Source organism: Pongo pygmaeus, chromosome 13, assembly GCF_028885625.2.
Source record: "Pongo pygmaeus isolate AG05252 chromosome 13, NHGRI_mPonPyg2-v2.0_pri, whole genome shotgun sequence".
Lineage (NCBI taxonomy): Eukaryota > Metazoa > Chordata > Mammalia > Primates > Hominidae > Pongo > Pongo pygmaeus.
In genome coordinates this window covers 117,547,482-117,574,643 of record NC_072386.2, presented here as the reverse complement: position 1 = coordinate 117,574,643, position 27,162 = coordinate 117,547,482, and the positions used below count along the sequence as shown (strand labels likewise).

The 27,162-nt window shown below is 43.9% G+C and overlaps 1 protein-coding gene across 6 annotated transcripts; it reads right to left on the bottom strand.

Annotated features, from left to right (window-relative positions):
- Nucleotides 1-472: 472 nt before the first annotated feature.
- On the bottom strand, nucleotides 473-25,789 carry ZBTB34 (zinc finger and BTB domain containing 34). Of its 6 annotated transcripts, none has more exons than XM_054502263.2 (4): nucleotides 25,173-25,400; nucleotides 22,698-22,815; nucleotides 16,478-16,629; nucleotides 473-6,962 (listed from the first exon to the last, which is right to left on the bottom strand). In XM_054502263.2, the coding sequence occupies exon 4, from the start codon at nucleotides 6,950-6,952 to the stop codon at nucleotides 5,438-5,440; it is 1,515 nt and encodes a 504-aa protein (XP_054358238.1). In that variant the 5' UTR covers nucleotides 6,953-6,962; nucleotides 16,478-16,629; nucleotides 22,698-22,815; nucleotides 25,173-25,400; the 3' UTR covers nucleotides 473-5,437. The 6 variants fall into 6 exon arrangements, with proteins under 6 accessions (XP_054358238.1, XP_063506006.1, XP_054358236.1 ...); XM_063649936.1 differs by having other exon boundaries at nucleotides 16,478-16,625; XM_054502261.2 differs by lacking the exons at nucleotides 16,478-16,629; nucleotides 25,173-25,400 and adding an exon at nucleotides 25,661-25,758.
- Between the last annotated feature and the right edge of the window lie 1,373 nt (nucleotides 25,790-27,162).

Genomic DNA, 27,162 nt, shown 5'->3' with positions numbered 1-27,162 from the left:
CAAACTGAAATAGGGGCTCCAAAGAGCAGGAACACAGTTCAACAAATGCTATGTTAGAGGGGCCTGACCTGGAGGGCTGCTGGCGGCAAGAGGGGCCCCAGGGCTGGAACCTGGAGGAGGAGGGGGAGTTAACTGGCTGAGTGGAGACAGAAGAGCCTGTACAACCCTACACTTTGTGGACAACTGAGCAAGAGATATTCTCTGCAGGCACGAGGGGCAGGGATTCACCAGCGATTCATTCTGGGGGTGCCTGGGTGCAGACCGAGGCCGATAATGCAGTTGCCACACAAGAGGTCAGAAATACACTCACTTCTTTCTCTCCTTTTCAAGCACAATAGTGGCACAAGAGCTTCTTAGGAAACCCTCACCTTTCAAAAACAGTGATTACAGAAACTGACACTGCAGATGTTTGTCAGAGCCAGTGACACTCACCGAAGCTCAGGGGGGCCACGCAGAGGGAGACCAAAGCACATTTGCTCTAGCAGCATTTTTATTTACAAACAGCAATGTCCATTGACTTTATTTATACCATAAAAAAGCCATTTACAAGCAAGAAACAAGAATTCAGAACAAAATTAAGCAGCACTGAAATATTCATGTCACAAATCTAAAACAAAGTGAATACAAGAGTAAAATATCATTTGAATAAATAGTCTTAAATTCATGCTATAAAATAATCCTTAATGGCAAGTTACTAGTTGATACAGCATCCGCTTAGCTAGCTTCATTTACTTCATATGGTGATGAAGTGTGGAGTTGTGAGGTTACCAGTTTATATTGCAAGATAATGACACTGTGTTAAGTCATTCAAATTGCTCAACCATTTATAACGGAAAAAAATGTTAGCCCTACTAATAAAAGTGGTGAGAGAGATGGTTTTCACATTAGGAAAATGGTCATTCTCAAACAAACCAGGTAAGTTTACCTCTTACAATAGTCAGGGCAGCAACCAAAGGCTTGGGCAGCAAGTCCAAAGGTTGAATTCACAGCATACTTGTCACTGAGGGGCAGCAAGAGGTCTGTGGACTGAATCTGCTACAAGGAGAGCCAGGCAAGGCTGACTCCAGGACTTGATCAAGAACTACAATAGCCCTGTCTGTGCCAGATCCAGGAAGGAAACCAGAGAAAGCAGGTTCTCTTCTGGGCCGAGAAGTCAAGCACTGGGCAGAAACAGTGGGAACACTCTGGCACTTACTGAAAAAGATGCATGTGACATGTGACAACCATTACAAATTTGGAACAATGTGAATGACTTTTCTGAACTTTTAGTTCAGTTGCACTGAGTAATATGAAATCTATGATTTATGAACTAGATAGTTTCATATAAAGAATTTACATAATTCCCCAATACTTTCATATATAAAATTTAATAAATAACCCTGACCAGTCTAGAAGCACCATTCAAGGGGCATGTGCCCTTGGAAAATAGTTTAGGTGTTGCATATTTGAGTCCCTTTCAGTGGAGGCTTCACAGGAAACCATTACAGAATTTAACAATAACGAGGACAACAACAACAAAAATCACAGTAACTAAGAGAAAAAGTTGATAAAATAAAATACATTGATCTCTTTAAAGTAAAGCTCATTCACGTAGATGATTTTCCCCCCAGCCCTTGTTTTGTGTTCCTGCAAATTCTTCCTAGGGTCTAGGCTGTAAGAACGAAAATAAAAACAAAACCACACACAAAATATGCAGGCCTATATGGTCCGGGCTAAGGGAAAAACAAAGAGTTGGTTATATTTGCTATCATTAGAAAAGACATTTACTCATGCTCTGGAAGATTTAAAAATTATCATTTTCGTTCTACAGTATATTCTGCTCAACAGTGAACCGACAGTATCCTTTCTGCTGTTTAAAAAAAAAAAAAACTAAACTAAAAAACAACAACAACAAAAAACACAACTGCCAAGGCAGGGCCAATTGGTTGGGAGGCTTTTTCCACTGACCAAAAAATTAACTTGTCTCCATATACTGTATTTACAAATATAATTTCTAAATGTATTTACAGCTTTAGTAGAAATTAGAGGGTAGAGAACTGATTAGAATGAAAATAACTGTTTAAAACCACAAACATTAGTAAAAGTATAAAATTCTTTGTCTTCACAGTTTGTAATAACAGGCTAAATATCTCTAGAAAAGGACGCTGTCACTGTCTTCACATTGTCTAATATTGAAAAGGTAGCTCAAGAAGAGACTCAATTATGAACAAGCCTATATGAATTCAGGATATATTTTACTGTAAAAGATTTCTTCACATATCACTTTATCTTAATTGATTTCTGCATCTGTTATAAATGAAACACCTAACCTAAAACTGTACAGAAATAGGGACTTTGCTTTCCAAAAAGAGTTGCTCTAAGGAGTTACACAGCGTACTTCGTCTGCGGAGACGTGAAGTGAACTTCAGGGAGAGAATGTTTCGGTTCTGTGGTCATGTTAATCCTCCTGACACATCCTCATGCGGCAAGGCACAATTAATTGCTGCTGCCCAATCTGAATGGAGTTAATCTCTCACCAGTCACACCCCTGGGAAGCATGACAGTGCGAACGCTCAGAGAGGCTACACAGCTCCGTGCTGGCCTACGCGCTGCCTCCCTCGAAGCCCTGCGGAACTTTACAGTACTGTGTTATGGCTTGAGAATTCATTCTTAACACTGCGAGCAGTGGAAAGGGTAAAGTGTTAGCAACACGAATGGGAGCAAGTGGAACTTGCAAAATGTGGAATCATGATTCTTAGAGAGAAACTCAATCAATTTTCTGCCCCTTAACAGTCCCATTACAATGTTTGAACCTGAACTGTACAATCAAAGCAATGGATATTTTTGTCAAAGACAATTTTGGATAAGTCACTCTTTGGTAAACTCAAACCAGTTAAACAGATTCACAAATACAAAGAACTCCATGTAAATAAGGTTAAGACGGACATGCCAAGAGCCAGGACGCTGGAGGTGCCCGCGCCAGGTGCCCTCCCTCCTCACTGTCTCTCATACCACGGAATGCTCTGGAGACCTTGCTGAAGGCCCCAAGCCTGAGTGAAAAGGAGGTTCCTTCCCTGAGCTTCACCTCTTATGTCCTTGGATTTGGGCATTTCTTGTCACAAATTTAATTTGTATCACAACACAAATTTTTTGCATTCAATTAAAAAAAATCAAAACCAAATTTATTCATGTAAGGAAAAAAAAAAACCACAAACATTTACCTGAAACCCCAGAACATATTTAAGTGGGTAAACACTTGGGGTCCAGCCTCCCCTTGAGGCACGCGGCTTTAACAGGAGTTGAACAAGTGCTTCAGGGAGAGAACGAACCCCTACTTAGGCAGTTTGACGAGGAAAAAGGCATATACTATATACCCGATTTAGCAAAGCTGCTCCTCGGGAGCAGCGGGATTAGAGTGTAATCTGTAGGGAGTTAACACTGATGTGTAGCGCAGCAGTTCACACGTGAACAGATCCTGTGTGCTAAAGAGATGCGACTGCACAGCTGCCACCCCTGGGGGCTATTACACACAAAGGGCTTGAATGACTTTTTTTTTTCTCAAAACAAAAAACAAAAACAAAAACAAATCCACCATTGGTATTTTAGGAGCCAAAAAAGCACAGAAAACCAGCAAACATCTAATTCTGTATTCCTTTAACTTCTAGCCTCTGAGGTTGGTCCTTCGTTCGTTTTTCTTTTAGGTGGCTGCACTGTTCTCCTATGGAGGTGCACTGGTTGTGCGTCTCAGAGCCCAGGTTCTCAGGCAGATACCAGAAGGCTGACATCCCACAGGCAGCCTGCAGCACAGACTCACCACCAAACCGCCTACAAAATCACTCTCTGCCAGAGTTTACAGTACCGAAGCAATCTTGTAAAGCCTGTTTGTGTATGTGAACACAATACAGAACTGAAGACATTTCCGAAAGTACTAATAAAACATTATTCAAATAGTACTCAGGTATCTTTTCATACGGTAACGTGTTTGCCAGCACATGCTTTTGAGGTCTCTTTTCAAGCAATGAACTCAAGAGAGGATAACAATTATAATTCATTATTACCATCAGATTTCACATTTTCTACAACTATACTGACCTAAAAAGACACTTAACAAAAATAGCACCACATGACCAAAAAATGGTGACACACAGATTTGGTGACACGCAGAGTATCTTAGAGGGCTTTTAAACTGTTGGTTCTTTAAGCAGGAAACACTGAGAGAGTGGGGGAGCCACTGAGGCTCTCATTAGCACACACAATACTAAGATAGATATATTGCTTGCAATTCCCATAAAGTATAGCTTTACAAAAAGTACAAATTCTAAGTTCTGCAGTTTCCCTGGGAACTGCATGTAGAAAAAGTTGCTGTGCACCTGAACTGGCTGTTTGAAAAGAGAAAGAAAAAAACCAAAAACAAAAACAAACCACAACACTGCTTGGAGAATTTTGTAGACAGAACTACAAATCCCTTTCCTTAAGTGCGAGTGAGTACTAACTCATGATAGAGAGTGATTCGATCTAGTTACCTGGTATGTATGTTTCTACAGTACGGAATGAAGGTAGATTTGTAGGCCAGTAAAAACCTTGAAAACCACTGCTCCTTTGGGGTTGGCTAATATAACACTACACTATGTAAAAAGGTCAGCACCACAGGTCATCCAGCTTACCTGCTGGACAACTAACAAAAATTCCAAACGGTTTCCAACTAGAGTTGAAGAAATTTTATGGCATTTGGTTTATGTATTTGTTATGAAGCAGAGCTGTGAACACTGTGATTTGCTTTGCTTGCTTTTGGACACAATGATTAATATAAACCTACTAACATTCTTTTGTAAGGGAAATGAAGGGGCAAAACCCTAACATATTAGGTAGGGATGAGACAGACTCAGAAGCCCTGTTCACATTGTATTAAATTATATATTCCTCTTACATTCACCTCAACCAGAATAAAATCAAATTTGAGAATGTATATATACTATATATATAATAATAGTTTTATTATATATATATATAAATTGTCTAACTACCCCCTAAAAGGAATTTTAAATTAGAAAAGGTTACCCATTTGTATCAGCTGACGGCATCCTAATCTCCCTCCGTGGAAGGGCGCTGCTGCCAGCGCTCACAATGAGAGAGAGTATGCCTCTTGGCAGAGAATGGAGGGTCAACCAGTTGGCATAGCTAAATCACTGGCAGATTTTGGATTAAGAGTTCAGCCAAAGAGGAATACTGTCAGCCTGTGTTTTCCCTGGATGCGTTGCCCTTCATGCTTTGAGCTCCTTCGGGGAGGGAGAGCAGGGGAAAGGATAAACACAACGAAGTGTTCCATCCAGAAACTTTAGAAAAACTGCCAAGAGACCAAGAGATTTCCAGATGGTTGGGAAAACCAAAGATTACAACAAAGCAAATCACAAATATGCATTGATTAATGTGCTTTGTTTGGGTGCACTTCTTTACCATCTTAATCAGGAGCATCAGACACTGTGTGAATTTCCATCCGGGAATCTAGGCCCATCTCTGAGGCTGATGCGTCATTTTCTAGTTTCTGTTCCACGTACACATCTGTTCTCTCGGGGGACTCAATGCGACTCCTGACTTCAGCAACGCCTGGGTGGTTTTTCCGCAGGTGCTGGTTGAGGGTACCTTGGAATGGAAAGCACTTCCCGCAGATCTCACAGCGGAATGGTTTATCATCTGTATGGCCCCGGATGTGGTACTCCAGTTGGTCCTTCCGTGTGTACTTCTTCCCACAGAACTTGCACACAAAGGGGGTGATTCCCATATGGAGTCGCATGTGCCTGTCAAGGCTTCCTTTCTGGTTGAAGGACTTTCCACAGTAAATACAGATCAACCTCTCATTGTACGGGTACCAATGCCCTCTCGCACTCCTCTCCCGGGGACTGCTCTCATACCCGGGGTTGTTCATCATGGCTTCACTGTCAGAGCCCTGCACCAGGCCCTGCAGGTCACTATGCAGGTGGACAGACAAAGCCCGCTTCTGGCGGGCACGCCCTCCTCGGAAACAGCTCAGCATGGACCTGGATGGGCTGGAATTACTCAAACTTCCAAAAGCTTCTGATACGTTGGTTGGCTGTGAGGCTGCTTGGGAATAGGAGTATGCGTGCTGGAGCACAGAACCATAGGAGCCCACATTCACTGCCACAACTTGTTCCCCATCAACCATCTCAGTGTGGTACCCATCGTCACCCAGGGAGGAGCTGTCGGAACAGCTGGGCCGGTCGGACTTCTCCATCTTCACTTTCACCTCGGTGATCTGGCTCTCCCTCACCAATAGGTCTCCTTGCTCATGGTCTCCCTCTATCTGAATCTCATATTCAGAAACGCTCCCACTGCTCCCGCGGTCTGAGTGCCCCTCCTCCTGTAAGCGGCTGCGCAAAGCTTTGCTGGGGGTCGTCTCCATCCGGAGGTCACTGCTTGCGGTGGGCTGCCGTCCCTGAGAGCAATATGGAGGAGAGATCTCCACTGGGTTGGCAAAGAAGCTGCTGTCTTTCACTCCGTTTCGACTCTCGGGATTCTCTTCAGCACCGACGGTAACAGAGTCAACATCTCCAACGCTGATTTTGGAATGGATGCTCTCTAGGATCTGCGTGCACTTGTCAATGACACACTGCATCTGAAGAAAGCTGGCTGCAGTCAGAAAACTGACAACATCCTTCAGCTGCAAGGACATTCTTCCAGTGTAACAAAAAGAAAGCAACTGCTCAAACACATTGGGATTTTTAATCACTGATATTGACAAGCCACTCATGGTACTTAACGCTGAATGGTCCCGGAAATATGGGGAGCTGGCAGCAAGGACTGCTTTGTGGGCTCGGAATGGCTGACCCTGAATGTGTACAATGATGTCACATAGTTTCCCCTGCAGGCGGAGTTCGTTTAGCTGGCTCAGAACGGTGCTGCTGTACTCGGGCACATCAAACTGAATAAAACTGCTGCTGTCCATTTCTACTGACATGAAGCGTACTCTGCGGAGAGAGAGAGTTTGCATCATTCACCAATGACTCCTCACTAAGTACAAGTGGCATAAACACAAGCTTACAATGACAATACCATTGTGGCTATCATACCTCCTAAAATCTACCTGAAGCATTCTTCCCAGTGTTTTAGTCTTTCATGTTTTGGTTAATTCACCTAAAGCCAAATAAACTAATGATCAATTAGCCTAGTGTCATAATTGCCTAATATTCATCTTGATCAAAAGTAAAATATTTTACACATAGTAGAACTATTTTGGCTCTGACTGAGAAATTGGTCTCCTTTTAGGAAAAATATTTCCCCATTTCAAGTACTTTTGAGGGTTTGAAGTACTTTGTGAAAAATAACTAAATTCAGGCCAGGCGCAGTGGCTTACACCTATAATCCCAGCACTTTGGGAGGCCGAGGCAGGCGGATCACTTGAGGTCAGGAGTTTGAAACCAACCTGGCCAACATGGTAAAACCCCATCTGTACCAAAAAGACAAAAATTAGCCTGGTGTGGTGTGCACCTGTAATTCCAGCTACTTGGGAGGCTGCAGCAGGGGAATCGCTTGACCTCAGAAGGCGGAGGTTGCAGTGAGCCGAGAGCACACCACTGCACCCCAGCCTAGGGGACAGAGTGAGACTCCTTCTCAAAAAAAAAAAAAAAAAACAAAAACAAAACTAAATTCGTCTAAACATGTTCTGCCTTACTTGTGTCTTTCTGATTGGTATTTTTCAACTCTGTAGCACACTGGATACAATAAATGGAGCTAAACCCTTTTCAGTATTATTGTCTTGATTTGTGTGTTTGCTCTTCAGCTCTGTACACCTTTATATCTCTTTTGGGTTGGGTTGCTTCGGCTGAGACTTACTATGCTCAGTCTCCTTCAGTGAAGAGTTATTATTACTTTTTTTTTTTTTTTGGAGACAGAATCTTGCTCTGTCGCACAGGCTGGAGTGCAGCGGCGTGATCTCGGCTCACTGAAACCTCTGCCTCCTAGGTTCAACCAATTCTCATGCCTCAGCCTCCTGAATAGCTGGGATTACAGGCATGCGCTACCATGCCCAGTTAATTTTTGTATTTTTAGAAGAGACGGGATTTCACCATGTTGTCCAGGCTGGTCTCGAACTCCTGACTTCAGGTGATCTGCTCCCCTCGGCCTCCCAAAGTGCTGGGATTACAGGCAAGAGTCACCACACCGGCCTATTATTACTATTTTTTATTAGAGATGAGGTCTCATTATGTTGCCCAGGCTGGTCTTGAACTCCTGAGCTCGTGATCCTCCCGCCTCAGCTTCCCAAAGTGCTAGGATTGCAAGTGTGAGCTGCCACACCCGACCAGTGAAGAGTTATTTTAGACAATATTTTACTTTATTTATTTTTATTTTATTTTTACAGATGGAGTCTTGCTCTGTCGTCCGGAGTGCAATGGCATGATCTTGGCTCACTGCAACATCTGCCTCCTGGGTTCAAGCGATTCTCCTGCCTCAGCCTCCTGAGTAGCTGGACTACAGGCGTGCACCACCACACCCAACTAGTTTTTGTATTTTCAGTAGAGATGGGGTTTCACCATGTTGGCCAGGCTGGTCTCGAACTCCTGACCTCAAGTGATCTGCCTGCCATGGCCTCTCAAAGTGCTGAGATAACAGGCGTGAGCCACCGCGCTCTGCCAAGACAGTGTTTTTAAACAGTAGTTATTTTAGACAGCAAGAGTGAAAGGGTGATGGACACATCAAAAGGAATCACCTTCTACTAGCGCTCACAGCTGCGGCACACCTACAACAGGTTTCCTTCCTGTGGCCTAAAATCTGCAGCACCAGACTGCTCAGAACTACTTAAGTATATATAGCCCCAGCTCCATCCTCTGACGGAAACACAACAAAACCAGATCTAACAATTATATTTTAAAACCTGACCAACAGAAATGTAAACACCTCCTAAGTAATAGATCAGAAAAAAATCTAAATGGAATAAAACTACTTAGACAATGAGAAAACACGTAAAATCTGGGTTTAGGAGTGAAGTTTACTCATGTCTTCAACTTACTTGAGAATGTATCTCCAAAAAAGAGATGGACAGATATGTGATAAAGCAAACACAGTAAAATGTTAACAATTGTAGAGTCTACGTGGTGGATATCTGGGCACTTATTGTGAAATTTTCTCACCTTTTCTGTTTGAAGTTTTTCAAAATGAAATGTTGGGAGTTTTGAAAAAAAAAAAAAAACAACGAAAAGCTGTAACAGGAAAAGTCAGTGCCTTAAGAGTTTTTATCATTAAACAATAAATACTAAAAACAAGTGAAATGACTGAGCTCAGGAGGTCAGAAAAGGAAAAACAAATGATGCCCAAAGACAGTAGGAAAATAACCAATACAGAAAAACAGCACATAATCACAGACAGAATTTTTAAATTTCAAGACAAGACAACGTGCAACTAAATCTAAAACTCTCACAGGAAAGGATCAGTTAAATGTGCCTAGATCATGTCCGAATTTTTTTTTATCACATCAAAATTTGAGTTAAAACATTTTAGTCGAAGAGGAATACTGTGCCCTTATTTATCCTAGATTTATGATTGAAATCAATTTGAAATCTGTATGAAATGAACATATTTTTAGGATAACATAAATTGGCAGAACTAAATAAGAAACAGAAGTGCCAAGGCACAAATGATCTTCAGGCCGTTCACACTGTTCTAGATGCATGTAAAAACATTTAAAGCATCTCAGTTCATATGGCACAAATCTGATACCAGAAGATGACAAATAGCAGAAAGAAGAAAACTGTCTACTTCATCTAAATAAATAGATTTTAAAGTCCTAACAGAAATGCTAGCAAATACAACCTATTAAAATAATATATTATGACCAAGAACAGCTGTTTCACAAATATAAGGATGTCTACATGTTCAGAAATAGACGAATATAATTTGCAACATCAATAAGTACAGGAGAAAACCCATATGACCAAATCAATACTATGTCAAAAATGCACGTGAAAAAAAGTTAAATGCCCTTTCAGAGTAAGGCAAAAATACTCAATAGGCTAGAAACAGAACAATACTTTCTTAATACAGTAAAGTGTATCTACTACAAACCAATAGCAACATCATCCTTAAAAAGGAAACACTGCATATGTTGGTATACTTAACAGGGAAAAGAAGGAAGGAAGGAAGGGGAAGGAGGGAAGGGGGAAAGCGGGGAAGGGGGAAAGGGGGGAACGGGGGAAGGAGGGAAGGGGGGAAGGAAGGAAGGAAAAAAAAAAAAAAGAAACATGATGTCTGCATTTCCCAAAATGCATTTAGTAGAACGCAAGCCCAACAGCTAGCCCCAATATCCTCACCTCCTAGGGATTAAAACACACATTAGCACAATATCCCATCAGAAAAGTCCTGCGGACAAGAATCCTGCTTAACTCAGCAGTTCGCAAACTCATTTAATGGTGGAACTGTTCTCTCAAGGTAGACATATTAATATTCCCAAGAATGAGTGTTCCCTTGAGCACACTTTGGTAAAACTTTAGTACAGTCATTCCCATCAATGCCTGGGAAGACATACAAGGTTATCTGCCATCACGACTCTCACTTAACATTATTTTAGAACTTCTAGCCAAAGCAACATTAAGGCAAGTAGCCATTAAAAAGGAGACAAAATTACTATTACATGCAGATATAATATGCAGATTATTTACATAGAAAACCCAAGAGAATCACTTGGAAAATGTCAGAATCAGCATCTACTAAGTAGAGGGTTTCAAAAAATTATACATAAAAAACAGGTAAGATAATGACAATAAGGTGCAACCAACAATATAGCAACAGGAACCAGAAAATACCTAGGGGTGGAGGAAGATAAGCAAAAAACAGGGTCAACAAGAAAAATACAACTCATTTTAATATGGACAAAAGCCTGTATAAATGAAGAGAGAGAGAACATGTTTCTGGCAGGATGATTCAATACCGTAAAGAGAGACACTCTCCCCCAAAATTAATTTATAAATATAACATAGCCTGATGAAATCTTTTCTTAGAAACCTGAAAAAATGATTTTAAAATTCATCTAGAACATTGTGGTCCAACATAAATATAAGACACTGCATGTGTAATTTAATGCTTTCTAGTAGTTACATTTTTTAAAGGTTAAATAAATTGTAGTAATATTTTATATAACCCAATACCTCACTGCAGCATGTAATCAATATCAGAAAGTTGAGACATTTTACATTCTTTTCACACTAAGTCTCTGAAATCTGATGTGTATTTTACACACAGCACGGCTCGGTTTGGACTAACCACATTCCATGCGTTCAATAGTCGCATGTGGTCAGTGGCCACCAAACTGGATAGTGCAAATTTAGAATACTAAAGAAATTTTAGAAATAGACAAATACAACCAAACTTATAGATGTCAAAATGTATGACTGGGCTATAATTCAACGGCTAAGTATGTATTAAGTGTCAGGCACTAGGGATCCATCAGAGTTTTAATTCTCTCATCATAAATCATGATAAAAGCTATGAGATCTTTCATGATGGGGGAGTGGTCAGAGAAGCCTACGTGAACAACTGCTATTTTAAATAAGAACTAAAGGACAACTAAAGGTTAGTCAGATAACATGTGGGTATCGGGGTGCTGCGGGAAACTGTCCAGACAGAAGGAATCACACGTACAAAGGGTTGGGGAGGAAGGACGTGCTGGAAGTGTGTGCACAGCTGGAACAAGGCGCAAGGGGTAGGACAGAAGCCACGTGAGGTTTTCAAGGTAGAAATCAGACTGAGATGGCCTCATGGGCCATTTCAAGTAAGTAAAAAGGGGAGAATTACTGAAACAGATGCTGCTTAGAGAATTTGAATTAATAATAAATTTAGATCCTTCTTCACAGCATACTCCAAAATAACCTCTAGAGGTTTTTCTAAGCACACAAAGATACCAGAAGAAACGTAGGTTTAACTACAGAAGAAATACAACTTTTATATATCTAAAAAATGCTTTTTAGCAAAAAACAAAACAAAACAAAACAAAACAAAACACCGAGGTAGAAAACAATAAAAAATACTTAGAACACACACAGCAGAGGCCGGGCGCGGTGGCTCACGCATGTAATCCCAGCACTTTGGGAGGCCGAGTTGGGCAGATCACCAGGTTAGGACATTGAGACCATCGTGGCGAACACAGTGAAACCCCGTCGCTACTAAAAATACCAAAAAAAAAAAAAAAAAAATTAGCCGGGCGTGGTGGCGGGTGCCTGTAGTCCCAGCTACTCAGGAGACTGAGGCAGGAGAATGGCGTGAACCTGGAGGACAGAGCTTGCAGTGAGCCAAGATCGCGCCACTGCATTCCAGCCTAGAAGACAGCAAGATTCCGTCTCAAAAAAAAGAACATACACAGCAGAGTCTCTCACAAATCAATAAAAGCCAAATGTAACAACTGAAAAACGTGACTATGTATGAACAGAGGCTTTTAAAAAGAAATAAAAATCGCCTTTACATGTAGAGAAAAAATGAAATGCTTAGGCCGGGCACAGTGGCTCACACCTGTAATCTCAGCACTTTGGGAGGCTGAGGTGGGTGAAATCACCTGAGGTCAGGAGTTCGAGAACAGCCTGACCAACCTGGTGCAACCCTGTCTCTACGAAAAATACAAAAATCAGCTGGGCATGGCGGCGGGAGCCTGTAATTCCAGCTACTCGGGAGGCTGAGGCAGGAGAATCGCTTGAACCCGGGAGGCGGAGGTTGCAGTGAGTCAAGATCACGCCATTGCACTCCAGCCTGGGCGACACAGCAAGACTCCGTCTCAAAAAAAGAAAAGAAAAAAAAAATGCTTAACTTCATCAGTAAACGAACATCAATATGAGGCCAGGCACAGTGGTTCATGCCTGTAATCCCAGCACTTTGGGAGGCCGAGTTAGGCGTATCACTTGAGGTCAGGAGTTCGAGACCAGCCTGGCCAACATGGTGAAACCCTGTCTCTACTAAAAATACAAAAATTAGTCGGGCAAGATGGTGAGCACCTGTAGTCCCAGGTACTTGGGGGGCTGAGGTGGGAGCATGGCTCGAGTACTGAAGGCCAAGGTTACAATGAGCTGAGATTGTGCCACTACCCTCCAGCCTGGGTGATAGAGTGAGACACTGTCTCAAAAATAAATAAATGCATAAACATGAGACAAAATACTTCTTTCTCAAATTGGCAAAACTTATAAAAATGCAACTCAGCTGGCACCTAACAAATAGGCAAATGTTACCTACTCATCATAGCATTCTCATGACACAGGGTGTGTAAATAGTGACTTTTGGAATGCAAGGACAAAAGGAAGGTGGGTTCAGGCTTTTTAAAGGTGTAGACTGCAGGGCAAAAACCAGTACAGAAAGGAGTGCAACAGAGCATTTCTGAAATAGAATGTACAACTGAAAGCGGCTTCCCAATGAGGCTTCCTCCTCCTGTGTGGTTTTTTTCTTATCTACGTCTCAGAAGAAAGGTGGAGAACTACACTTGAAAGATAATCACTGAGAAAAATGGAATGCCATGATTAACACCTAAGAGTGGGATTCCATTTTTCTGCAATATGAGAAAGGAAGTGCTTTGCTCTCCTCTCCCTTACATTAACACTTCCTTTCCACAGTGACAATGAGATTCAAAGATTCCCCCCTAGAGCTGCTAACAAGCCACACTCTTGAACAAGAAGCTTCTAAATGACTGGCACATAGTGAACTTACAGTTAATTTCAGTCTGAGCCATATGACCAGACTAAAGGAAGAGAAACTCATCATCGATCACAAGTTCTACACTCCATGTGTGGATTTATCAGGTCCAGTGATCCCAGGATAGAGGAGGTCAGAGCCTCTTAGGTAGGCACAATTCAAGTTCAAATGTGATCCTCTATCCCTCTGTACTGGCAGCTTTACAACATGGGCTACTCACTGGTTTCTTGAAGCTCTTGATTTTCTCCCTTGCGTGGAATGTCAGTGGGCCTACACCTAAGTTAGATCAATTTTGAATTACTTTTTTTTCTTAGAGACAGGATCTCACTCTGTCACCCAGGCTGGAGTACAGTGGCACAATCTTGGATCACTGCAGCCTCAACCTCCTAGGCCCAAGCTATCCTCCCTATAGCTTGGGCTCCCTATCCTCCCTATAGCTATAGCTCCCTATAGACTATAGGCACGCATCACCATGCCCAGCTTTTAAAAAAATTTTTTGTAGGTCGGGCGCGGTGGCTCACGCCTGTAATCCCAGCACTCTGGGAGGCTGAGGAGGGCGGAGCACCTCAGGTCGGGAGGTTGAGACCAGCCTGGACAACACGGCAAAACCCCGTCTCTACTAAAAATACAAAAAAAAATTAGGCGGGCATGGTGGCGGGCGTCTGTAATCCCAGCTACTCGGGAGGCTGAGTATTGCTTGAACCCAGGAGGCGGAGGTTGCAGTGAGCTGAGATCGTGCCATTGCACTCCAGCCTGGGCAACAAGAGCGAATCTCCATCTCAAAAAAAAAAAAAAAAAATTTGTAGAGACAGGGTCTCACTATGTTGCCCAGGCTGGTCTCAAATTCTTGGCCTCAAGGGATCCTCCCACCTCAGCATCCCGAAGTCCTGGAATTACAGACATTAGCCACTGCACCCGGCCAATTTTTAATTAATTTTATCTTTAAAATAAAATATATGCATATGGTAGAACTTCAGATCATAGAACAGAAATAATAAAACTTTCCCCCAGCCCCTCTTCCCAAAGATAATCACTGGCGGGAGTTTTGGGGTATTCTTTCAGAGAAAATTTTCAACATCTATCAGCATAAACTGTTCTGTACCCTACTTTAAAGAGATTTATTTAATATACCTTAAAATCTTTCCACCTATAATCTCAGCACTTTGGGAGGCCGAGGTGGGTGGATCACGTGGTCAAGAGATCAAGATTACTAAAAATACAAAAATTAGCTGGGTGTGGTGGCACGCACCTGTAATTCCAGCTACTCGGGAGGCTGAGGAAGAATTGCTTGAACCTGGGAGGCGGAGGTTGCAGTGAGCTGAGATCACACCACTGCCCTCCAGCCTGGCGACAGAGCGAGACTCCGTCTCAAAAAAAAAAAAAAAAAAGAAAAAAAATCTTTCCATAGCAGCACATACACACTGACCTATTTTTGTCTAACTTCATAGTATTCCATGGATGGCTATATCACAACGTACTTAACCAGTTCCCAGTTGATACTAAGATAGCCATTACAAACACAGACTGTCACCCCCACTCCACACACACACCCCTCAGTTACATCTTGGCTTTCTTAGGTAAGTAAATCTGTAGCCTCAACTTCTAGCAGAATTGTGGTAAATTTTTCATTTCAGTTGATAATGCCAAATTACCCTCTAAGAGGTAGCAGCAATTATCTGTTCACAGGGAAGGGCCTCCTTCCCCATAGCTGCCAGCAATGGGTATGGAACCTTTTCACTTTTTCAGCCAAACTGATAGGTGAAAGATGTACCTCATTGTTTTGATGCGCTGCTTTTTTTTTTTTTTTTGAGACAGAGTCTCGCTCTGTGGCCCAGGCTGGAGTGCAATGGTGCAACCTCCACTCAAGGCAACCTCTGCCTCCCAGGCTCAAGCGATTCTCCTGCCTCAGCCTCCCTAGTAGCTCAGACCACAGGTGTAAGCCACCACGCTTGGCTAATTTTTGTATTTTTAGTAGAGACAGGATTTCGCCATGTTGGCCAGGCTGTTCTTGAACTCCCGACCTCAGGTGATCCACCCACCTCGGCCTCCCAAAGTGCTGGGATTACAGGCATGAGCCACTGCGCCCGGCTGCATTTGTTTAATTATAAATGAGGTTGATATCTTTTCTCATGTTTAATGGCAATTTGTCTAAGTTTGTCTTTGAACTGCCTACTCATATCCTTTGCCCTTATTTGCCTTTTTTATTGATTTGTCAGAGCTCTTCGCAAATTAAGGAAATTAGCCTTTTGTCATGCGCTGCAAGTATTAGATTTAATTGCAATCACTAAATGGCACACTGACTGGGAATTTAAATTATTTTTCCTACATTTATAGGAAATATTCACTCAATATCAATCTCTTACATACAGAAAACCAAAGGGAATTCAAAGATGAATACAAGTCCCAGTCTTGCAGTTTGATAGAGGCTTAATGCAGATTCCTCCCCACTCAGAGAGAGATGGGAATGGAATTCATTTTTGATAATGCAGAGTAGTGATTTATATTAGTTTTTCATTTAGATTAAGTTTGCAGCTGCCTCAGAAAACAATAATGAATTTGATTATTCCACTCACTGAAACCATCAGAACCAGAACTCTTTAATTCAGGAGATTAATCATAGGTGTTTCTGTCACATTATTCTAGGCAAAAAAACCACACCCAAATTAGACATTTACACTGCTATTATTTTAATTTAAAAAACAAGCACATACAAGCTGGATTTATTTTCAGTATCAATACGTATTTTAACAAAAATTTTGTTTTTGTTTGTAAAAACTACACTCTGGAAAAAGAATATGAAATACTTCTTTTAAAAAATACACACGTATAGAACTTTGTTGAAATGGTTTTTTGGTAAGTTCAAAATTGTCACCTCCTCAACTTCTTCACAGGTCTCTTCTGTTCATTCAATCAATGGAAAGACAATCTTTCTGCTCTTTCAATTTCTTTAATTTCTTACTTTCGAATTCTTACTTTCTTAAAAAGAAAGAGAATAATTTCACACCTGTGGAATAGCTTTCACCTCACACACAGCCTCTGCTGTGACCACACAAGGCCACCACTGGTCTCCCAGGTAGCTTCTGGGAAGGATAACCTCTGATGTGGGCAGGACCGACATTCTCCTACTTCCAGGCACCCACCTGCCCCCACACCAGCCTGGGCTACTGTAAAAGGGGATGACTGCCCCTGCTGCCACACCCCTCAGCCTTCCCCCTTTACTTGGTAGAGTCACTCCACCACCATCACCATCCGTGACCAGCTTTTATTGAATGTGTGATACATGCCAGGCATGTCGTAAATAAGGCTTAGGATGCAGTATGTCTCTGAATCCTCCCAACCTGCCCCTTAAGGCAGGTACTATTGCTCCCATTTTAAAGATGAGGAAACCAAGGATCCAAGCAGCTGACTTTCCCAGGACCCTTCTGAAGTGTGCGCATCTAGGCCCCTATACAACAACCCCTTATTCCTAGCGAGCTTGCCCTGTGTTACATTCCTGCCCTAGGACAGTGTCAAGGAAAGGGATGGAGATGGGGCGGGGGGTGGGGGTGGGCAAACATCCTCCCTATTGCTGCCCAGAATAGAGAAGGGCAAATGAGAGCATTTTAGTAATATCCATCAAGATTACATCTGCATATTCGCTGTGACCAAGCAATTTCAGCTGTAGGAGTTTAGTGAAGCACCCTCTTTGTGGAGCAAAATCTCCCTCTTTTCTAGACCAGAATCACTGGCAGAAGGGTTATGAGGAGAAAAATGTTCCAGGTGGGCCCCGCAGCCACCGTGTATCATGCCCTTCATATTCACAGCTTTGATCCCCCTTTCCTCCTCAGAGCCCCGGACCCTGGCTCACTCTACTTGCTTTAAATAAAAAGCTATCTTTACATGCGAAAGCCTCAATTAATCAGAAACCACAGATCTAGGGCTCAAGTAAACCGGTCCTTTTGGTGTTTGAAGGTGAAAGTCACAGAGAGCAGATGCTGCCAAGAAGACACATGGTTCAGCCCAAGTTCAACAGAATTCAAAGCAGCATTGAGACCGGCGCCCTGAAAGCAACAGCAAACTGTGAGGGGCCCTCCAGGACTGACCAAGCAGTGACGAAGCCAAGTCTGAAAGCACCAGAGGACGGCAGACACGGAAGCCACACTGCAAAGGTGAGCACAGCTGAAGGCAAGCAGCTTTGGGAGAAATGAACACACGCTGCGGAGTGATGGCCGGCTGGGCAACCAGAGCAGGAGGCCACTCACACAGTGAGGCACTGTGGGTACAAGCCACAGGGAGAGCGGCACTGCCTGGAAATGACCGCACGAGCCATCCTGGGACACTCCTCCCACAGACCTAAAGTCCAAAGCCAAAGCGGGGGCTCTGGAAATAAGCAGGCATGGATGCGCTGAAAAGAAAATTAAGGTCTGATGCGAGACCATATGACGACAGGCTTGGTAAGTAATGCTGCTTGACATCTTCGCAAGATCCCACTCAAAAAAGCTACAGAATCCATCACTGCGCCCATGCATCAGGACAGCAAGAGGCTGCTCTGCAACAACACACAAGGGAGAGACACCCCCCAATCCAGGTTAACGCATTTTACCCAAAGGGGCTTAAGAACAAAAAGCCACTCGACAAAGACAGGAAAAGCAAGCGACCATCATGTCACATTCACGGCTGAAGCTGAGAAGGGTGAACAGAAACCAGTAACTCAAGCCCCTGCTCTTCCATTCAGCTCCCCACCCTCACTGAGTTAGTAAAAGAGGCAAAAAGGCAATAACTGCCCTTATATGTAACATTAGAGGGTCACATAAAATACCATGGCCCACCAATGGCAAACACAGCTCCTTTGAATTTTCAAAGGTGTCACATGTTAACCAATTTCTTATAAAGCACCAAGGAATGTATGGAGGATCTTATTACTTTCCATTTAATGCCATTCTATTCCTATGCCAATATTTTAAAAAGACTTATCACCAAAAAAAAAAAAAAAAGAAAGAAAACATGGGTGAATTTATTTATAATACTGACATAAAGGCCTTTCCAAGCATGACATAAATCTCAGACGCCACAGAGGCAAAGACAAATACATTCGACAACATAAAAGTATATGACAAAAAAAAAATACCCCTTTTCCCCAAAAGCCAAAAGATAAATGATATACTGAGGAAAAATATATGCATATTTGACAAAGAACTACTTTCCAAATTCCTTAATTTATAAATCAAATTAGGTGACATACACAAAAAAACCCCTATGGGAGAATGGGCAAAGGATACAAACAGCTCAAAAAAAAAAAAAAAAGAAAAACGACAAAAAAAGAAGCAAAGATGCTAAAATTTACTTCTGATTAAAGACGTTTGAAATACAAAAAGAAAAAATAATGAGATACCATTTTTAACCCATCAGCCTTGCACACAGTTTGAAAGAGCTGGCAAGTATAGTCCTGAGGAATGAATAATTTGGTAATATCTATCAAAATGTAAAAGGCATTTACCTTTTGGTCCACAAATAACGGGGTGGAATTAAGCCTACTAATATATAGGACCTACAAAAGTGTAGGAGAGACATATGAGAATGACCACTAAGAATTTTTCTTTGCTATAGCAAAAAAAAAAAAAAAAAAAAGAACCCCCAAAGGAAACTGGTTTCAAAAAATATAATCAACAATGAAATACTACGCAGCTATTAAGAAGAGTGGGTAGATCTGTATGCTTTGATATGGAAGGAGTGCTAAGATTTAGCCAAAAACAGCAAGATGTAGACTAATATGTATGCATATATGTCATTCCCTTCATGTACATTTTGTAAAGGAATTATATTATGTTGCTTGCGGTATCCATTTTGGAAGGAACCATGTGGTACTATTAATGGTGGTCACTGTGGGGAAGGACTAAGGAGAGGGAAGGGAAACAGACTTTATTTTATACCTTTGCATTTAAAAAATCACATAACTGTATCATTCTCACTACAAGTTTTTTTTTTTAAGACATGTAGGTTAGTACCTACAAATATATAATTTTTTAAACCAAGGAATCTAGAGGAGAAAGATGGGCTGCAAATGGATAATTATTACATCAAGCAGACAGTTATAGAGGCAGAAACAAAGAACTACAAGGAACAATACAAGGCTGATTACTTTTGACCAAAAAGATTTTTAAAAAATCAAAATAGAACAAAGGAAAACTTCATGGAGGAAGATATTTTTGAACAGGGCCTTGCATTTCAAAGGGAAAAAAAAGAACACTCCAGACAGAAGGAAAAGCAGGAACAGGGCACAGGGGAGTGCAAACAGACAGCGTCTGGGGTAGAGCAGGCAGCATGCAGTGGCCCCAGCTCAGGGACAGGGAAGGCCATGGAAGGAGAAGGCCGCAGTCGGAAGGTGGAGGGCCTTGAATACTCAGAGAACTCAAACAGAATTCTGGCGGCAGCACCTGGAGACTGAGGCATGGTGTCTACTCGGAGGCCACGTAGCTCAGCCAGGACAAGCTGGGCTCAGGTTTTTCACGGGGTCGTGGGAAATACGGGGCCGTGGGAAATACGGGGCTGGAGCTAGAGAGAAATATTAGACCCGAAGATACTGATTTGGGAGTGACCATGTACTGACTGAGGATCGTTTTGGTAAAATGAGGTTACTCAGGGAGGGAAAAAAAAAAAGAGAAGGCTGAGAATAGAAAGGGTGTTTGCTCCTAGAAAAGAGGAATGGAAACACAGCACCTGATGAAAGGGGTAACATCCTCACCTAGCCCTCTCCTCAAGCCTTTCCACTGACTAGTTTTGTTTTTGTTTTGTTTTGAGACAGTCTTGCTCCGTGCACAGGCTGGAGTGCAGTGGTGCGATCTCTGCTCACTGTAACCTCCGCCACCCAGGTTCAAGTGATTCTCATGCCTCAGCCTCCTGAGTAGCTGGGATTACAGGCATGTGCCACCACGTTCAGCTAATTTTTGTGTTTTTAGTAGAGACAGGGTTTTACCATGTTGACCAGTCTGGTCTCGAACTCCTGGCCTCAAGGGATCCGCCTGCCTCAGCCTCCCAAAGTGCTGGGATTACAGGAATGAGCTACTGCGCCCGGCCCCATTGGCTAGTATCTTTAAGTAAAATTCTGCACCACATATTCTGTTAAGCTGTGAGGAAAGGAAACAATGGAAAACTAATGACATCCTCTCACACTGCTGACCCATTCTGCAGAGAGCCTAAAAATAAGAAGGGACTCTCAGATGTCATCTGGACAAAACACCCACCTGGGCCTTAAAATCTCCTCTACAACTTTCTTGGATAAAGCCTTGGAACTGTCTCCACATATCAACAACCAGAACAAAAGTAAAAATGTAAAAGCTGAACAATTAGAAATGTGCTGATTCTGTAAGACTCCTCACTGCTGAGCTTCCACTCCTGGTGGTGAGCTCTCCGAGGGCAGGGACTGCGTGCCCAGAGCCCAGCAGTGTGTCTGGGGCAGAGAGGCTCTCAGTACATGTCAACTAAAACAAGCTGGTGGCTCAAGATCCATGGACTGCCACTACAGCCGCACCCTCAGCTCTGAACTTTTCCTTCTGGAGACCCCAGAGATGTGGGATCATCTCTGCCAACAGCAAAATCTAGCAAGGTGGCTTATTCCAACCTAACCCATAAACAGTCTAATTTGCTCCACAAGATGCTACACTTTGTTTAAAAATATCCAGTTACACTTCCAAGAAAAGAAAGGAAAGTTACAAATTTGGAAGTTGTTTAAGGCACCAGGAGGTACCCATTATTCTCAATCAAGATGCTCATGATTCCAAACCCAGATTTGCACCTGCCGGCTTCAGTCATTTGCTGATACCTGAGACACAGCTCAAACTAGGCTTTCTCTGGCAGTCACTGGAAACCTGAAGATCCCTAATTTTCATTTTCATACAAAGTCATTAAAAAGACCACAGATTGAAGCACTGCAGACAAAAGGCATGGTAACAGAAGTAACAACTATATAAAAATAACTTTTCTAGGTATTTCTGCCTGGGTCTAGATTAAAACCAAAATTGAGCTGTCATGAGCTACAATCTAATCTTTTAGAAAGCAGCAGTCAAATAACACCAGGGCTGTGTGAAACATTCTGGTGCTACTGAAACCCAATGCAAGAAAAAAAAATAAATAAAATGGCATTCTGTGATGGATATTCATGAAGCACTCATCCTAATTTAAAAGAAAACAAGTTTAGAGTTCTTACTGCATTAATTCATGTGAGCCTGAAAGAACATTTTTATCCAAACTGTTACATTTCCTACCAAGGCGTTAACATTCTCCAGGTCTGCTCAGATACACTAATTCCAAGAGGGTGCGATTTGTCTTTTAGTCAATGCAAAACATCATCAGAAGCTTCTTCTGAGCTTTACAAGCAGGAGAGGAATGGCCTCTTTAATTTTACTAGCAATGACAAGGACTAACAGTCAGTAGGCTCCTACTGTGTACAGTATGGTAAGTAAGCTCTAGATGACACTAAGAGGCTGCAGTTATCCCCATTCTACAGACGAGGAAGCAAACTCAGAGAGGCTGAGAAACTTACCCAAGGTCACTCAGCTAATGACTGGCTGAGCCAGGATTTGGACCTAGATTTGTCAGTCTCAGACTCAGAACTCTTATCTCTTATAAGAGTAAGATTTTAATCCAGGCATACTGGTGAGATGCAGGATTTTTATTGGTGCTGGATTCTTACTGATCAACTCCGAGTAGAAAGAGAATTCTCATTTAAGGATGTTCCACCACACAGACAAAGTCAGGCTGGGTCTGACACTGTGATGATTAAGGGGTCACAATATGTTGTACTTCAAGTGGTTTGCAGTCATTTCTTTGCAAAATGTCCATTATTTTTACTTCTGTCAGTGAAGTAGGCAAAAAGATGTTTCATGTTTTAATCATTAATTGAGAGGATTTGTTTCAGATAAAAGAATAAGCTTTCTTAAGGCAAATAACTAAAAAATAGTAAGGCACAGCATCTTATCTGCTTACTGCTGGCTAGCATTTCAGGGGCACTGGTCCTGGAAAATACATTAAGTCCTGCCTCTTATGACAAAAGGATTAGAAAAGCTCACCTTGACTTGCATTCTTCCATGAGGTTTTCCTTGCCATCAACATCAACCAGAAAATAACCATTAGAAATTTAACTGCATTCAGTTGACCTTCACTAAGCTAAATTCAGCAGTTTGTCAGCTACAAAACATTAAATAGACACAATTAAGAAGTTTGAAAAACATTAAGCAGAATTTAAACTAAAGTAACATGAACATTAATGGGAATAAAACGTAACTAGATTCATGGTACTGACATTTTAGACAAGTGCTTCAAATGGAAGGCAAAAGTGGGGGGACACAGAGGTGCAGAAATCCAAAACTCAGTAGGTACACAGTTTGGCAGCTTATCATTTCTCCACCTTGATCAATGTACACCCAATAATGACAATAACAATAATGAAAATGTACTAAGCAGTTACTAGGTGCTGCACATTTTTCTACTTCGTTCCATTTTCGTTTACAGTTCATTGGATTTTATTATCCTCCACACTGCAAATAAGAAACGGAGGCTCAGAGGCATTAGATAAATTGCTCAACTTCACAGAGCTGGTAAGTAGACTTGCTAGGATTCAAACCCAGGTCTCTGATTCCAAAGCGGCTGTTCTTTCCCCATAGCCTCCGAATGAAGAATCACATGACTTTTACCTTTTCCCATGATCAGAGGGAAACGTTTTAAAGTTTCAAAGATTCGTTTTGTGCTTTCTGCACCTTAAGAGAGCAAGCTGAAAACATCCACCTTGAATGGTAGCATTACATATCACTTATATATGACACAGAAAGCTGATAAAAACAGATTCTCCTTAAAAAAAAAAAAAAAGGCAAATTACAAAACAAAACAAAAAGTTGTTTACCAACAAAAATCAGGAAGTATTTGAGTACCTATTATAGAAGTCCAGCCCCAGTATTAGATACTATAAGGGCTCTGAGAGGAGTATTAAGACACAATGCCCTTAAAAAAACTCCCACTCCAGTTGGGACAAGAACAAGTTCAACAGCCAAGGAACAAGTGCTGAATCCGAGTGCCACAAAGCCATGGGGGCAGGGAAGTCAGGGAACACCCTCTGGAGGAAGTATATCTGCAGCAGGGGCTTGAAGGAAGTGAAATGGAGAATTTGCACAGAAAAGAAAAAGGAGGCCAGTGCTTCAGAAGAGGGAACAACGGAAGCAAAGCCCAAGAAGCCGTAACTAACTCAGTTCTGCAGGCGACAGACTTGGAGAAGCAGAGAATAAGGTTCAGGTAGGTGGGGTGGGGCGAAACCACGGAGAGTCTTGAAAAGACAGGGTAGGCGGTGGCTGGACACACCGTGGCAGGCAAGAGGCCACTACTCAGCTTTGAACAGTGGTATAACTGCCGTGGCCTCTTAACTGATCTCCTGGCCTCTAGCGTCTTCACCAATGCCTTCAGTAGTTTCAACTTTGACCTAGTGTTTGAGTTGAGGAACTAGCCGCGGCCCACCTCTCCTCCTACTTCCCTCCTATATGAACCTTCTCTGCCAGGAGACTGGTCTATTCACTAACTCCATAGGATCACTGGGCCTGATTCCTCTTTTCCTATCTGAACGCTACTCATCCTTTAACACCCGGCTCAAATCCCGCCCCCTCACTAAACCCTCCCTAACCACTCGGCCTACAGTGACCTCCATCTCTCCTTCTTAATTCTACAGCACACAGCCTTGTCTCATCAAAATTACCTTTTCATAAGTAATGTCTCAGCATCCTGTGTAAAGCTGCTTGGAGACTGTAAGTGTGCCTTCTACTACTTTCCCACCACATGGAACAGCGTCTTGCCATTTAATAAGCAAGCAAGCACTCAACTATTTTTTGACTTCCTATAGTAAGTTTGGCTTTAGCATAAAGGAAGGATGGGGGAGGGGGGAACCTCTGGAGTCAGCTACCAGCTAAGAAGCTGTTGCAATAATCCAGATGTGAAGCAAAGAGGGCCTGGACTAGGGAACAAAGAGAAAATGGGCAAATATAAACAACAAAAAATTCTGCATGCAAAAACTCGGCGGAATGTGATTAACTACTACTAGGGACAAAAGCAAGGGATGAATGAGGATTAAGGTGAGGTTTAGAAAACGCTTCTTGAAATCATTTTAAAGCCTGTCTGAAACGAAATGCAGTAAGTGGCTTAAAAAGTCCACATTGACAAAGTCTTCAGCGAAACTGTCCAGTATTTTGAATCAAGGACGGCCCTTCCAATTTGAGACATACATGGAATGGCAGAGCCAGAAGGGTTCTTAGAGAGTTAAATGAAACCCTCAATGATCACATTGGGAAACTGAGTCCTAGCATGGAAGGGGCTTGCGGAAGGCCTCAAGACAGAGACTCCCAGACGAGTGCCGCCCTGAAAGCACAGCCACTTGGCCTAGAAGGGCACTGTTTACACCCCCGGTCAGCCCCAGCCCAGCCCTCCGCAATGGCAGGACCAACTGAGCGCGAGTGACCATGGAGACGTCTGGGGCCAAGCGCAACCCGTCGCCGCCGCCTGTTTACCTGGAGGAAGGCGGTGGCGTGAGGCAGCGGCTCCCTGGCAGCCACCCGAAGGGCCGACCCCTGGCCCGGCCGGCTCTCCAGGGAACTCAACCATCTGCCCTCCCTCCCCGTACAAAAGGGAGCGCCCCCAGGGCTAGGGGCCCGGAAGCTGGGGATCCCGAAACGCCCCGGGCTGAGGCTGGGAGCCCAGGGCAGCTGCCCGAACGCGACCCTCAGCCGGGCCAGCGGCACCGGGACTCCAGGACCGAGCACAGTTGGTCCCTCGGGGGCGCGCGCCTGACCCCAGCAGGTGCCCGGGGCCTCCGGACCCCGCCCGGCCTCGGCTCCCGCCCGCGCCGGCCGCCTGCCCGCGGGACTGACCAGGCGCGGAGGCTCCCGCCCCGCCGCGCCCAGAGGGAGCCGGACAGCGGCCCGGGGACTGCCCCCCGCCCCGCCCGCCCCGCCCGCGCCTAGCCCGCTGCTCGCCGCCCCCGGCCAGCGTGCCTCACCTGCCCAGAGCGCCGCGCTCACATCGCCCGCCCGCGGCGCCCCCTCCGCCGCCGCCGGCGCCAGGCCCGTCCCCGCCGCTCCGGCTGCCGCCCCAGCCCGCGCCCCCCGCCCCCGGAAGCGCTTCCCGGCCCCGCCCCCTGGGCGCCCGCGCTTCCGGGCAGGGGCCGACCGGGGTGGCGGTGCTACGCGGCGGACCTCTCGCCAGGGCCCGGAGTCCTGAGTCCCGCCCGGTTGTCGTCCCAGAGCCTCGCCGCGGGCGAGCGGCAGCCTTGGTCTGGACCCCGGAGTCCCGACTCCGGGGAGCGGCGTCGGCTCTGCCTTCAGCCCGCGCTCTCCTCGGCGCCCCCTGCTGGCGGGAGGAGGGCGGTGCAGTGGGGCGCGTTTCAGGGGCTCCCGGAATCGAACGGGTGGGAGACAGCCCAGGACCCTCGACACTCCCAGCACTGGGGGGCCTGCCCCCAGCCCAGCCCTCCCTTCCAAGACCCTCCCTCCTGCATCTCTTCAGGCGCTTGCCACGCACCCGAGCTGCTCCTGGCAGGGCAGCTGAAGGCAGCAAGGTGCAGTGGTTAGCAGCAGGGCTCTGGGGACCTGTCATAGGGGGTCTCTTGACTTATGACCTTGGGCAAGTTTTCTCTCTCTCAAAACGGAGGTGGCTCCCGCCTGTAATCCCAGCACTTTGGGAGGGCGAGGCGGGAGGAACACTTGATCCTAGGAGTTTGAGACCAGCCTGGGCAACATAGGGAGGCCCCATCTAAATTTTTAAAACTTAGCCAGGCTTGGTAGCATATGCCCGTAGTTCAAGCTATTGGGGAGGCTGAGGTGGGAGGGTCACTTGAGTCCGGGAGGTCGAGGCTGTGATGAGCCATGATCGTGTCACTGTACTTTAGCAGTGGTGAAAGAGCAAGACCCTGTCTCAAAAACAAAACAAAACGGAGGTGAAAATTCCCAACTCACTGTTATAAAACCCATGTCACAGAGCATGCCTCAAAAAATGTGCATTTCCAGACCCTTGGGGACACCCCAATCTTCAAACCGTTGGGTGGGAGTGGGAGCCTCACCCAGCATTTTCCTCTCAGCTTTAGACCAATGTAACACTCTTTGAAGAGCTTCCCTTTGCATTTTGGTGGAGTCAGTAGTTGTGGCAGAGGTTTATTTTCCTTTTTCTGGCTTTGTAATAAAAATAAACTAGGAGGCAAAGATACCAGCTCCTCTTCAGGATAGAAAGCTGCTGAGACTTCCTGATGTTACTTCATCCTTTGCAAGCAGGAACTGTCTCTCCAGGATCTGTCCAGTGGTCATCCTCCAATAACAACAGCTACCCTTTGTCAAACACTCCATGCAGGGCACTGTGTAGACACTTGACAGCCATGACCTCATTTAACACAACCTAAGGAGGTGGCGATCTATTCCCATTTTAATACAAGAGGGAACTGAGGCTCAGAGAGGTTGAGTGACTTATCCAAAGTCACACAGCTAGTAAATGGCAGACTTGGGATGAACT